Source organism: Poecilia mexicana, unplaced genomic scaffold (genome assembly GCF_051168715.1).
Source record: "Poecilia mexicana isolate PSO_F unplaced genomic scaffold, ASM5116871v1 scaffold_4, whole genome shotgun sequence".
Taxonomy (NCBI): Eukaryota; Metazoa; Chordata; class Actinopteri; order Cyprinodontiformes; family Poeciliidae; genus Poecilia; species Poecilia mexicana.
This window is the reverse complement of record NW_028263373.1, coordinates 27544141-27558773: the sequence shown is the minus strand read 5'-3', so window position 1 is coordinate 27558773 and position 14633 is coordinate 27544141. Positions and strand designations below refer to the sequence as shown.

Sequence of the window (14633 nt, the reverse complement as noted above, 5' to 3'; positions counted from 1 at the left end):
ACCGTCCGGACGTTTTATCCTTGAGAGGACAGTTGGCGCCCTCTTGTGGTGAATAAGGTTAATCGCTTACTTCCGCTTCTGACTACGCAAAATCCGGCTGTGCAGCAGCCATTTTGTCTGTTCGGGCAAGTCTACCCTGACTGTTGCGAACTGCAGTTCCACCTTAGCAAACAAATTAAAATGTTGCTGTTTTGGCGTGTTTGTTTCACCTAAATTATACTCTAGGTCTATAATAAAAATCATACTTCTCTGCCGAGGACTGAGGAGGACTCTCTAATTCAAGAAAAGACCGCAATTCAGCGGAAAACACGCGGATAAGCCGAGCCATGTCGTGTGAAGAAAGCTACTTGGCTATCCTACGCTATCTAACAGATGAACGGGAACCTTATGCGCCGGGGACCTCCGGTAATACCAAGAGAAAAATACGGAAGGCGGCGGCCTGCTACGTGGTGAGGAATGGGACTCTGTTTTATCAGCGACGGCAGAAAGGCCAGAATGATTTCACCGAGCTGGAGGTGGTGCTGCAGGACTGCCGGAGGAGGGAACTTATCAACCAGGCGCACATTATAGAGGGAGGGGAGCACCTCAACCAGCAGCTCACCTGGGAAATTATCTCTCAGAAGTACTGGTGGAGAGGTAAGACCCCGGGGCGAACCGCCCCCAGCAAACCGTCTGTATTTATACCGACGGGCTGATTTAGTCCTTGTAAACGTTGTCAGAAATAAACGGAAACCAGTTAGCTGCTGACCCAAACATTCAGCTGCTCTCTGCTGCCAACTAGCGGTGAACTGGCGTAAGGATAATTTCGCTGGAGCAGAAATGTTTTCAAGTATATTTTTAATTCCGCAGGGGCGTAGCCAAGGGGTGTCCGAGGTCACCAGGCTAGTTTTTGCACAAACAATCCTGAAACTCGTTAGAGCTTCTTTCACAAAACATTTCCAGCTTCCACTGGGCAAAAGGATACAGTGATGACAACAGATTGTGTAGTGGAACCCTACTCTTAAAATCTACCCATCTTTTCAGCACAACAATGGCAGACAAAGTCCATGTAGGCATCTTGTTTGTAGCAGAACGAAGGCTTTAAATTTAAAATGTAGATTTCATCCTGCTTTTGGTCCAAAATGTTTTCTGAGTCTTGTTTATGTTTGTTAATCCTGCTGCTGGCTGGATTAGTCATGGGCACAACACTACCGACGTCCTATGGGTTCTGATCCACAAAGCTGGATGTGAGCATGTTGCAACCAGTTTGACATGCATTTTGCATTTCTAATGCGAGAAATAAATAGGGCTGAAACTAATGATTATTTTTTTTGTAATCTTTCTGTTATTCTGACAATTAATGTGCCTTTAAAAAAAGGCACATTCTGCTGACTTTTGTTATTTAGTCCCTTTTTATACAGTATTCGAAATACAGTAATAATTATACAGTCATATAATAATTATTTATTTAGATAAATAAATAATTCAATTCCATTTATAAATAAAAAAGTAAAACATTTTACTGCCTAAAATGCAACTACGTAGCTTTCTCAGTGAAAACTTGATCATTTGTAGCAAAAAGATGCTACAGCTAAAAAAAATGTCCTTTGAACATCCACATGTGAAATACTCAGCATTTCTGTATGACTGACCATCAGTAAAGTGTAGGGTCTGATCTGTTGATTATTTTTTGGTTTAACTGATTAATAAACAGATAGCAAAAGGTGCTTAGTAGATTTTTTATACATACAACTTGAACAAGTTGAAGCTAAAATTGAGCCTCTTGAACATTTTTATTTTGCGTTCAATATGTATTTATTTTTGCACAGAGTTCAGCTTAATCACTGCTCTGAATATGTTCCTCTTCCAGCAAATGTTCTTTTTATTTAAGTCCAGTTAAAAAAAAAAAAAGTCACTAACGACTAAATTAGTTGACGCTTATTTTAATAATCGATTCATCACGATTAATCGTTTGAGTCCTAGATAAATGTACTAATATTCCATCAGGTCGAAGCTGTCCTACATACGACTTTGTCACAAAAGTTACACAAACAATTAAGAGTGGATTCATTTAAGTTTTTTCTTTTCTGTTTCCTACTAATATCCGGTGCACAAATCTAAAATATTTTGTAAACGGACTCTTTAATATGTTCATGTGCGATATGAACACATAATGCTGCCTTCTTCTTCTTCTTCTCATCCTCCAGGGATCCTGAAGAACGTGAAAGACCACATCAGAGAATGCGCCCAGTGTCAGAGCAAGCGCAGCGCGGACGATGGCTCTGGACCGCGGCCGTTCTCAAGGCAAGGGAGGCGGAAGTTCGGACCCATGGAGGACGAGGACGACGACGAGGAGGAGGACGGAGAGGACATTTTGTTCTCGACAGACCTGTCCTCCCAGAGACCCAAGTTGGCCAAAGGGACGGCTAAGCACGAAGTGGTTTATGTACGTGGCCGCGGCTGGGTCAGAAACGCTTCCAGCTGCTTTTCAGCTAATTGCTCTGCAACCGTTTTGTTTTCAGGTAAACAGCAAAGGAGAGGTGAACCAGTTCCTGCCCAAACACAGCCAGACCATGCTGGACAAGCTGAACCAGCAGCGCATCAGCAACCAGTTCTGTGACATCACGCTGCTGATCGAAGGGGAGGAGCACCGCGCCCACAAGGCCGTGCTGGCCGCCTGCAGCGAGTACTTCAACGAGCTCTTCTACGAGAAGGGCGCCGTGACGACGCACGAGGCCGTGGTGGACCTCTCTGGTGAGCGCTCTGCTGCTCTCACCCACGTTACACACACACACACACACACACACACACACAATGGGAGAGTCGTAGTGGGATGGGATTTCAGTGTTTTCCTGGTCTTAGTAGGAAAAATACGTGACGAAACACAATTCCTTATCCCTTTTTCTGAATGTTATTTCCTTCCTTCATTTTTTTCACGTCTTCCTGTCTTTCCTTCCTTTCTCCCTGTTTCACATGCCTTTCCTTCACTCCTTCCTTCCTTCTCTTTTCTTCTCCTCCCTTCCTGTTTTTCCTTCATGCTGCTTTCCTCCCTTTTTCAAGTGTTCATTATTCCATTCTTCCTTTTTTCCACCCATTATTCCTTCCACATGTCCTTCCTTCATTTCTTCCTTCCTTGTCTCACCCACGTTAGAAACTTCCACCCTAAATTTATGGTTCATCCTTTTAACTTTGGTAAGTTTCTGTGGAAATGTCTGCAATGTTTCTATTAAAATCTCTCCCTCTCTCTCTCTTTCTCACACACTTTCTTTTTCTCTCTCTTTCTCTCTCTCTTTTTCCCTCTTTCTCTCTCTCGCTCCAGGTTTCGCTAAGGCCAGCTTCCTCCCGCTGCTGGACTTTGCGTACACTTCTGTGCTGACCTTTAACTTCTGTGTGATGGCCGACATTGCCAACCTCGCCCGGCACCTGCTGATGACGGAGGTGCTGCAGATATGTGAGTCGGTGCACAAGCAGGTGGAGGAGCAGAAGCTGACGGTGTACCAGAAAGGAGACGTGCACACGGTGGTGGCGGGCGTCCTGGCGACCGACGACTCCAAGGTGGAGCCGGATGCCTACATGGTGACCATAGATGACGACGGCAGCACCGTGGTAACGCACGGCGCCTGCATCCAGCAGCCGGTAACGGTCCTGACCCACGCGGTGGCAGGAGACGCTGTGGAGGCTGGACAGAGCGAGACTGTGGCGCTGATCGCTCATGGTGGGGAGGGGGAGCACGGCGACACCCTCACCCTCATATCGGGATGCGGCGAGGGGCTGGAGGGTGAGACCATGACGGTGGTGACGCACAGCGGCCAGGCGGGGGCCAGCGAGTCGCTTGCCGTGGTGTCGGCCTGCCTGGCCATGGAGCAGCCGCAGGTGGTCGAGGCCAGCGCCTTCGTCCTGGACGTAGACGCTGACAAACACGCCCCCTCAGAGGAAGTGGTGCTGGAGTCGGAGGCGGCCGCTCCGACCGAGGCCCAGAAAGCGGAGACGCTTCCCGTCCTTCAGAAACGCAAGCGGGGACGTCCGCCCAAGGTGAAGAGGGAGGCGGAGGTGGAGGGCTGGATACCGCCGGAGGAGGATCCCGCAGAGGAACAGCACACCGACAAGCAGGAGGCGACCCCGGATGACCTCAGCGGCAGACGGCTGCGGCAGCGCTACATGGCCGAGGGCGGCTACGCCCGGCTACACATGGGCCTGGAGGAGGAGGAGGAGGCCAAGAGTGTAACTCCGCCCCCTGCCACGCCCCCAAAGGTACAGCTGATGGTTTAGTCCAGATGGGCGACATGGACTCAAAGCTTTATCTTGATATTTTGAGGTACCATTATGATAATGAGAAGTGACAATAAGAACTATTAATTATTCCTTTTTTAGCTCACTGTACGTCTGTAGCTACATGGACAGCAACCATTACCTCACAAACACAAAAACATCCCCATTCATGTAGGACGCCAGGCACAGAAAAGAAAATTGTGGTTATTTTCACTAAACTGCACCCAGTGACTGTTTTCCATTAAAAAAAAAAAAAACGTCTCGTCACAGGTGGGTCCCAGGAAGAGAGGAAGACCACCAAAGAGGCCGGTGGAGCCTAAGTTTGAGGGCGAGCCTGAAGCCGTGGTGGAGGAGAGCACCATGGACAGCACGACGGTCGGAGATCTTCAACCTGAGGAGGCGGCAGCGAAGGCGGTGGAGCCGGAGGCGGAGGCCAAGATGCAAGATGGCGCACCACAGAGCGCCGGAAGCGGGGAGCACACCTGCTCCGAGTGCGGCATGTCCTTCCAGAGGCGCTACTCTCTCATCATGCACACGCTGAAACACGAGAAGGCCCGCGCTTACAAGTGCAGCGTGAGTGTTGATGAGAACAGATACATCTCAGTCGATCAGAGATGATTGATCGCAAACAGAGGATTTACTTCTGTTTATTTTAGATGATTATGTCTTTCAGATAATAAGTCCAAATGAACAGAGCCCAGGCTGCTCTGTTTGTCTGCGTTGTTGGTTCTGCTGTCCCTCAATAACAGTCAGCCAAGCTAAAGGATTTGGGCTGAAACCATTAATAGGATTAACTGTGACGAATCGATTATTGAAATCATTTTGTAATCACTTTATTGGGAGTTTGTAGACTCAAAAAGAGGCAATTTGCTTAAATCGAATTGTTTCAGCCCTACTACAAATTATCAAACCGTTCTCTGTTATTGCACTTTAGGCAGTAAAATGAATTGGATTTATTTATTTTATTCATTATTTATTTTTTATTTTTATTAATTTATAAAGTACGTTTAAGTGGTTAAATGAAAAATCTGCATATATTTTTATTCAATTAATCGCTAGAATAATCGATTGCTGTGGTTTGTTGATTATTAAAGTATGGATTTTTATATTGCTACTTTTTTCTTTATGGGCAATTTCTGTATATTTGCATTATTTTAATCTAAAATTGTGAGTAAAATAATCATTACTACAGATCACCTGATCATCGAAGCAGAACCTGGTCCTTCTGTTTGCTTCAGGATCCTGCCAAAGCAGCATTTGTCCCAATTTATTTTTTTCCTTCCACTTAACTTTCTGACAACATATTTGGAGTTCTGGAAAAAAAAACAGCATTTTTATCTATTGTGGTCCTCAATACAGCATTCATTTATTTTTTCTTACATTTTTATAAGATCCTCTGCGTGTTTTTTTAAATTTTTTTATTTTTTGTTGTTCTCCAGCTCTGCAGTAAGGAGTTCCAGTACGCCGCCTCGCTCCAGGCTCATCTGGCCCGACACAAGCAGCAGAGAAGCCAGAGGGCGTCGTCCGTCCCCAAGGCCCTGGCGGAGCTGGGCCCCCCGGAGCGAGCGGAGAGCGAGCTGGACGACAAGGCGGCGGCGGCGGCGGCGGCGTACACCCGCCGGGAGTTCGTGTGCGACATCTGCGGGAAGACGCTGCCGAAGCTGTACTCGCTGCGGATCCACATGCTGACCCACACGGGCGTGCGGCCGCACACCTGCAAGGTGTGTGGCAAGACGTTCGCCCACAAGCACAGCCTGAAGATGCACCGCGTGCTGCACGACGTCACCAAGCAGTTCCAGTGCGAGTACTGCAAGAAGACGTTCGTCAGCAAGAGGAGCATGGAGGAGCACACCAGCCTGCACACAGGTCTCTCTCTCACACACACACACACACACACACACACACACACACACACACACACACACACACACACACACACACACACACACACACACACACACACACACACACACACAGTGTGGGTTTTAAAAAAACTCTCTCCTCTGGGTGGGTTTAACCTGTGGTGGCCGCTCACACCTCACCACTGGATTGGTTTCAGTCATCAGCGTCACCCAAGGAATCACTATGGTGTATTTAGGAAGTATCACCCATAACCTAGTACAGGTTTCTACATTCCTCACAACCTGAAGGAACCACGTCTCAATAAACAGAAAAAATTGAGCATCTCCATCCAATGTTTCCTGAAATCTTCTTTTGAAACTACTTTAATAAAATTGTCTGAAAATGCAACCAGAAATGAGTCTCAACAGAAATATTACCTGACATTAAACTCTGTTGTACCGGATCTGAAACATCAGGCATGAAGACCTAAACTACATTAATTAAAGGGGCAGTATCATGTAAAATCAATTTTTCTGAGCTTTACATCTTGTTATGTAGTTATTCCCTCATCATAAACACCTGGAGTGTTGCCTTGATTCTTTCATGCATGTTTGATAAATTCTTTAATCTTAGTTCAGTTGTGTAAAACACCTGGATAGACCTAGCCCCTCCTTCAAGGAACTGCAGTTTCCAAGTTTCTGAACTTCCACAACTCCTTCACTCAGCTCCTTCAGACTAGCCAGCAGCAATTAGCAAACACCTGGTGGAACTGAGCATCAGCTGAGCTCATTATAGGAGCTGCTGCTCAGTGCAACACTGATAAAAACGTTGTTAAAGCGTTAATGGAGGAGCCATGTATTTATCGCAATAATTATTGAAACAATTTATCATCAGGTTTCCACAAGCCTCAATAAAAATGTGTTCAGCTTAACCTTTTCTCTTCCTCTACTTCAGACTTTCATCTCTACTTCACTTGGCTAGGTTTTTCAAAATAAAGTACATTTTAACGTATATTAAAAACCCCAAAGGTTCACTCTGATGGTGCTTTTTTTTTTATTTCACCATGTCGGTGCGTCACCATCACAGAGGAATCCCTGAAACCATGAAAAGCTCGGCTCAAATTTCAGATGTTTAAAAACCTCTCTCCTCTCCTCCACATCAAATCCACAGGTGAGTCAAAGTACCTGTGCAACACCTGCGGCGCCACCTTCCACCGAGCCTCGGCTCTGAGCAAGCACTTGAAGAAGCACCAGCCCAAACCAGAAGTGCGTCCGTTCTCTTGTTCTCAGTGAGTGACCCTTGGCCTCTGTCACCCAAACACAGACGAGATAAAAACCATCCACTGACTCTGCCGCTCTCTGTCCCCTCCCTGCAGCTGTGAGAAGAGTTTTTACGAAGCGAAGGATCTCCAGCAGCACATGAACAAGCACATGGGCCTGAAGCCCTTCCAGTGCCAGGTGTGTGGGAAGTGCTACAGCTGGAAGAAGGACTGGTACTCGCACGTCAAGTCCCACAGCGTGGCCGAGCCCTTCAAGTGAGGAAACACACACCGGCCCGACTCCTCTTAAAGCAGATAGTTTCACCCAACGTTTCAGACACAAAAGTTATAAAAAAATATCTCTTTAAAAATTTTTCTTGCCAAGTCTTTCTGGCATTTAGTGAATTTAAATAATTGTGATCATTCTAATTGACCTAAAATAAGAGAAGCTTGAGAATTTAACTCTAGATGGCGAGAAGAAAAATGTCATGAATTATTTAACTCTGAGCTAATAGTATTAATGCTGATAATTAAAATGAGGGTTGTTTTATATTTGAAATGTTAGTTATTGAAATTGGGGATTTATTTAGTTAAATACATGTATTTCAGGTGTGTGAGAGAGAATGTAGGGAACCACCATAAGACTTTATTAACAGTAATAAATGACCCACATCGTAGTGAATTGATCTTTAGTTCATTAATTTTCACTCCAAACTTCAAATACCTCGTAGAGCCACCAGAGGGAGCCATTTCTAACTCCTGACACAGTGAAAAACTGCATGTCGGCTCATTTCAGCTGCTTTGAATATTTCAATTGACCCAAAAAATAATTTCCTTCAATGTATAAAAACACTAATGTCGCCATTTTACTGTTATAATTATTTATTTGTTTCTGTTATTTTTAGGATAATCTAATCTGCTGTCAGTTGGAGGTTTTATCTCGATGGGATCTGATTCTCTCTAAATGTCGTTTTCAGGCAAAGCGTTCGACTTGTTTCTCTGATTTGATTTGGTGTCGAGGTTGGACCAAATCAAACAAAGAGATTCTGTTTGATTTGGTGCAACAAGAAAAAGCAAAGCAGCCGATCAAACTCGATTAGTTCTAAGAGCTCTCATCTCACTGGTGTGTTTTTATTAAGCATGACCTCCTGAAACAACAAGGCTGATTTATTTTTTTTAAACCAAATCCAAATTATACAATGATGTATTAGGGCCATTGTAGATCTATGTATGTCAAAAATAAAATTCCACAGAAAAACTTTCTGAAATCAATCCCAGAAATTTTCTGGAAAAAAAAGGGCCATTTCTGTTTCAAATGTCAAATTTTTTTGAATTTGGAGGCTTGGAAATTTCCACGTTTCTTTTTTTCCTAGAAATTTTCAGATTAATCTCAAAATTACTGAGTTTTTTTCCTGGCAAATCTTTGACTTTTAAACCTGCTTGGGTTGCTGACATCACTCTGAACTATGGGACCTCTGGGGTGTCGAGTGTCTTCAGAAACTTCATTTGATCAATCAATTGAATCAATTTATCGCCTCGCCACACCCAGTCCAAGTACGCTAAAACATTGTTTTAGTCTCAAACGTTTAGCTCATACTCCCAACCTGTTCCACTCTCACACCAACACATAGTGTCTCCACCTTTAGAAAGGTCCAGTCAAAGTCCAGACCTAACCTCAACAGTAATGTGTGGGGATGCTGTGCGTCCGATCCGACCAACCACAGAGGCCGTGTTCGGAGAAGTCTGCAGGTCTCTGCTGATTGGCCGGTGGCACAGCTGCAGTGAGCATGTCCTTGTCCTCAGGTGTAACGTGTGCGGGAAGGAGTTCTTCGAGAAGGCTCTGTTCAGGAGACACGTGAAGAAAGCCACGCACGGCAAGAAGGGCCGGGTGAAGCAGAACCTGGAGCGGGAGTGTCAGCAGTGTGGCAGGAAGTTCACTCAGCTCAGAGAGTACCGGCGCCACATCAACAACCACCAGGGTGAGTCGGCACAAAAATGTTTTGGTCTGGTTTTTATAGGAGCTTATTTTGAGATATTTGCACTATAAAGTTGACCAAAATCATTTGGTAACATTTTCTGTTTTTGCAGTGTGACATGGTAAGTGTTCAGTCTGTGCTCTTATTTGTTTAGGAGTGAAGCCGTTTGAATGTCTGACCTGCGGGGTGGCCTGGGCCGACGCCCGCTCTCTCAAACGCCACGTCCGGACTCACACGGGCGAGCGGCCTTACGTGTGCCCGATGTGCCAGGAGGCGCACATCGACGCGCGGACTCTGCGCAAGCACATGGCCAAGTACCACGTGGACAGCCTGCCGGGGAAGATCATGTTGGAGAAGGACACCCTGCAGTTCCACAACCAGGGCACCCAGGTGGAGCATGCCGTCAGCATCCTGGCCTCCGACCTGCCGCCCGAGCTCAGGTCCGCCCACCCGGCCGCTACCGAGGAACTGGAGACGGTGCTGATCACCGAGGAGACGGTGGAAGCCGTGGAGGCAGTGCAGGCCGCTCAGGCCGCCAACGAAGGCTCGGTGGCCACGCTGTCGGATCAGGGCATCATGCAGGTGGTGAACTACGTCCTGGCCCAGCAGGCCATGTCTGGGGTCAAGGATGAGGCGTCGGAGGAGATTCACACCATGGAGGTGGAGGTGGCTCATGTAGCCGAGGTGGAGTAACGCTTCACCGAGCCAGACTCTGGACTCAGATACAAACTAGAGCAGGTGTTCAGTTTGTATGCAGTGTAAAAAAAAAAAAAAAGATGAGATTCTGTTTAAAACAGATGCCTATTTTTCTGACTGTACATTAATGTAAAGTAATGTGTGCGACTTTGAGGCGCGTGTGTTTTCTGTAAATGGCCTAACTCAGCATAACCTGTATGAATCAGATGCTCAGGATAAATAAAAGTAGAGAAAAAAGTTTTTGGTCTTTTGTTTTAAATCAGAACCTTCAGCTGCCAACCTCAAGTTTTGAAAGTTTAAACTCAGGGTGCCTACAATGACAAGATATTATGAACTTTATTTTGAATTTATAACAAAATACCATTGATAAGTTGCAAATATTTACAAAACATACAAAAAGCAAAGCATTTAATTCGTGTTTTCACTACTTTGACCTGAACTAATGCTTGCACCTGCACAGCTTGAACGACTGCGCAGGGTTACAACACTTGGCTCCTTTGTAAAGACTATATATACAGAATTATATACAAACATTTGAGTTGCTGGCACCTTATTTAATGAAAGAATACCAAAACATATCTGTGGTAAAACAAATACTTGTGTTTGGGTTTAAACAGCTAACATACATCAGTCATGTTAAAAAACAAAACAAACACTGGGTCAAGAGCATTAGGCCTATATATGGCTACATCAAATGAATGACCATCTCAAAGAAACGTACTTCAAAAGCTGACTGAATAAGGTGGCATAAAAACTACAGCTACAGTAGAAAACAAGCTGCTGCTCCTGTCATTAATACTTCTTATAGAAGAAATGAAATGTTTACAATCTATTCCGCCTCCACAAAAAAAAAAAAAAAAAACAGTGAGCCAGACTAATTTACAGAAACAGAAGCAAAAACCCAGACAAGTCAGCAACATTGAAATATTCAGCATTTCTTAAGTGCTCTCAAGAAATTACACAATACAGCTGTGCTTATCACCAGTAATAAAAAAAAAAACACAAAATGAACATAAGTGCATTTCTGCAATCAGTTTTACAAGATCTGTAGCCTTTGCACCAACAATTGGCCTTTTCTTTCTTTTTTTTGAACGAAATGTTCCATCTTTTTGGCATGAAATGAGATGAGATGTGAAATGAGGCTCTGGGAATCGAGAGAAAGAGAGAGCGCGGAGCGGCTCCTACTCCCCCTCCTCCTTGATGCGCTGCTGCTTGTTGCGGCGGGAATCCAGGTCGAAGGAGAAGTCGGACCACTCGTCGCGAGGCGGGAAGGAGATAGTCTGGCGCAGGGTGAAACGTACGGCGTCTATGACGCGCTCGCCCCGCGCCTCGGAGGAGCCCACGCTGACGGTGGAGGCGCCGCTGGTGGTGCGCACTATGTGCGGCGGAGGGGAAAAGTCCATGGCCTGTCGGTGCTCCATGATGCCCTTCCAGATGATGTGCTGGAACTCGGTGGGGATCTTCAGCCTGGACAGGTCCTAATGGTCATTACACAGGGGGTAGGGGGGCAGGGGTTAGTATGCGCAGGCCGAGCCCCTCTCTTCTCTCTAACCCATCATATGACTCGTGTTGGATAGGCAAGGGCTCACCTCCAAGTTATAGTTCTCAATCTGGTACATGTTGGTTAGGCCTTGTGCTGTGAAGTAATCCAAGCAGCCTGCACAGCCCAGCCGTAGGAGGAAGCTGCAGGAGGACAAGCAGGAGACTGTTGGTCTGCTCTCATCACACCACCAGTGAAAACATTCAGCTTGCAGCTTCCAGGTTAATTTTTTAACTCGCAGTGTGACGTCAAAGCGTTTATTTTTTTGTCTTTTAAACCATTCTAATGTGATGCTGTCAACTAAAAAAGATTTATGATTACTCAATTTAACAGGTATAGCGTTCCTGCAATGGTTAAAAGCAAGCAAAAACCAAAGAAGCAGCGTGGATGTGTGGCGACAAGCGTTGCTTAGATACCTGGAGATGCTGCTGTCCATGGGGTATGGAGGAGGGGGGGTACAGTGGGAGGAGGGCACCAGGGGCAGCTGTTGCTGCAGGGCGTGTGTGGGGCTCAGTGAGCTCATGTCAGCACTCATGGGGATGTGGGAGCCCATAATGGGGGTCACTGCAGAGACAAAGGGAGCTAACGTGAGCCTTCATCTCACTGCTCTGGGTGGAAAGGTCAGCGGAAACGGAGGGATGGGGGGAGTGTGGGGGGGCGCTACTTCGCAAATGGCTTTCAGCCAATCAGTGAACACACCATACATATAACACCATCGTCACCACTTCCAACACTCTTTAGTGTGGAAGTAGTTCCTTAGAAAGCCGAGTCTCTAAAGGCATTTTGATATATGAAGCTCGTTTCTATGGCAACATTACAGAGCAGGGCGTTAAAAGTGTCAACACTTTTAACGACACCTTAATTTCATGCATCTGAAATTAAGGTGTCTTATATTCATGAACAAAAAGTTGTTCAAATACATCACAGGACTTCAGGAATGTTAATGTACGTAAAAACTAATATATGCTAATATATCCTAGCTAGCTTTATTATGTCCATCACAGACATAATAATTGTAAATTTATCGCCAGTCGGCCCGATGATGTTCATCTTAGCCACTGGTTCACTTCTGTTCCAAACTAAAACCATTTATTTATTTATTTGCTAGTTTCCTTTTCGTCTCTGTCAGAGTCTAGTTAGTAAGGATCAGAATGGGATTCCTCTATCAGAATGCTAACAGTGCTAATCGCTCTAAAATCACTCTAAAGCCTAATAAAAGATGCTAATCACAGTTTAGCTTTGTTTTGTGACAGACTCACACAGTGTGACGTCACCTCTTTGTTTTAAAAACTCCTACGTAGTTACAATAACAAATCCTCTCAAGCATTAAGTTCATTAACTAGCTAGTTTTGCTCGTAGCTGCGTCTGTCCCACAACCTGGAGGACATTATTGTGTTTGTAGTTTCTTTCAGTTTTGTAATCTTTTTTGGAAGCAGGTCATTTATCAGTCCCTCCAGGATGTTGCCATGTTTTGTGATTATTGTGGCCTGAAACTTTTTCAAAAAGTTGTAGTTTTGAAAAAGGACAGGAATTTAACAGTTAATATTTAAAGTCCAAAAAAACGTTTTCAAGTACCTTGTTGGAACGAAACCCTTAAAGCAAATGAAATCATTTGTATGATGTCCAGAGGATAGGTCAAAGTGCAAAATGAATTCCATAGTCATTCAATATGAACCGTTTACAGAGAAGCTCTCAAAATGGTTTTAGCAAAGAAAAAGAAAAGATGCAAATCTTTAGCATCACATGTTTTCATCTTCCATGTTGGGTGAAACAGGAAGTTTGATTTAAATGGGGTTGGTCAGAATCCAGCCGAGTTGCTGTGATTGGTCAGAAAAGAAGGAAATCAGGTCAGATTTGCGGAAAAGTTAGTGAGACTTGCGAGTCTGTGCAAAATTTGCGAATGTGGAGTGAATCCGCATTAATAGTTGGGATCTCAACGTCGCAACTTCCTGGAGGCACTGATTTAAAGTTTTAAAAGAGCGATCCGTCTCTGCAGCTTAGAGTTTTACAAAAAATGATCGGAAATTGGCCAGAAAGCCTCTGATGGGTGCACCTCTACTTTTAGCATGCTGGCGGCCGTTGTGGGGCTGGGCGGGGCTCTGGGGGCAGCTGTGTGTGTTTGGGAGCGGGTGTGTGGGCGGACAGCAGACTTACTGTCAGTGAGGCCTCCCATCATGCTGGAAGGGGTGAGCGTGTTGCGCTGCTGCGGGTTGATGAGCTGGCTCACCGACGGCAGCTTGTTCACTTTTCCGTGAGTTGGGGAGCTCGACCCGTAAGTAGTTGGGGACTGCATCGTGGTTCTGGAGCAGGAGAGAGAGGAGACATTAGCAACGCCCTCAGAGTCTGAATACAAATCTTCCAGTCATGTCATATTACCTTGTGATTACTGCATTTTGTTTTTTTATGACAGAAAAACAATCAGATTCCAGCAGGAAAAGGTTTTTATTCCGTTTGATTATATTATGACAGAAGAGCGTGCAGAAGCCAGCAGGAGAAGCTGATCTGTTTCAAACAGAGAGGTCACATGGTGCACATCTCAAGCTTGATCTATTCGAAGCCAACTTTGAGGAAAAGTTCAAACGCACAAACTGTCCTGCAGTGGCTTTAGAAAACATGACCTGCACTAGCAGGTAGGTTTCACTCATACCCTCAAAAACCCAGAAAAAGTTTGAGTCCAGCTCTCAGAACAACGCAAAGCCTCAAAATGTTTACTTTATGAGTCTCAAATAGAATAAAAAAAGAAGAAGAAGCAGCAGCAGCAATCAGGCTTTGTTCCTGTACAAACCTCAGCCTAGAGGCTGAAAGATGGCAGCGCTTCACAAACAGCATGCAAAGTCAGTCAAATGAGTCTGTCCAGCAAAATGAGTCCCACCACAGGACAGAGGAGGGACAGGAGAAAAAAAAATACTAAAGTAGACAGAGAGGAGGTCCGTGTAGGCCGGAGGAAGATGAAGACGAGGAGGAGGAAGAGGAATGTGGAGCAGAGTTTCAGGAGGAGCTGCAGCGCCGCCTCTGCTCTCCTGCAGACTCCAGGAGCTGGCTGCCCAGACGGCTTTTTATCAGGCTGCAGGGA

General features: G+C 45.3%; 2 protein-coding genes across 4 annotated transcripts in view; one reads left to right on the top strand and one right to left on the bottom strand.

Annotated features, from left to right (window-relative positions):
• Positions 1-103: 103 nt before the first annotated feature.
• zbtb11 (zinc finger and BTB domain containing 11) lies at positions 104-10265 on the top strand. Its single transcript, XM_014981732.2, has 10 exons — positions 104-636; positions 2187-2425; positions 2502-2733; positions 3299-4230; positions 4519-4821; positions 5688-6114; positions 7261-7378; positions 7466-7624; positions 9152-9327; positions 9479-10265. The coding sequence occupies exons 1-10, from the start codon at positions 327-329 to the stop codon at positions 10015-10017; spliced, it is 3435 nt and encodes a 1144-aa protein (XP_014837218.2). The 5' UTR covers positions 104-326; the 3' UTR covers positions 10018-10265.
• A 72-nt stretch (positions 10266-10337) lies between these two features.
• The window catches only part of tp63 (tumor protein p63), a 41380-nt gene continuing 37084 nt past the window's right edge, over positions 10338-14633 (bottom strand). For all 3 annotated transcript variants that reach the window (XM_014981734.2, XM_088005139.1, XM_014981737.2), the window contains 4 exons: positions 13715-13860; positions 11977-12124; positions 11610-11703; positions 10338-11498 (listed from right to left, as the gene is read on the bottom strand). In XM_014981734.2, coding sequence (XP_014837220.2) covers positions 11202-11498; positions 11610-11703; positions 11977-12124; positions 13715-13860 — 685 coding nt within the window. In that variant the 3' untranslated portion in view covers positions 10338-11201. The remainder of the gene's footprint in view (positions 11499-11609; positions 11704-11976; positions 12125-13714; positions 13861-14633) is intronic.

Coding starts and splice junctions, on each gene's coding strand:
- zbtb11 (XM_014981732.2), top strand. CDS start 327: ATGTCGTGTGAAGAAAGCTACTTGGCTATCCTACGCTATCTAACAGAT. Junction 7,625..9,151: donor AGCGTGGCCGAGCCCTTCAA/GTGAGGAAACAC, acceptor CCTTGTCCTCAG/GTGTAACGTGTGCGGGAAGG. Junction 9,328..9,478: donor CCACATCAACAACCACCAGG/GTGAGTCGGCAC, acceptor TTATTTGTTTAG/GAGTGAAGCCGTTTGAATGT.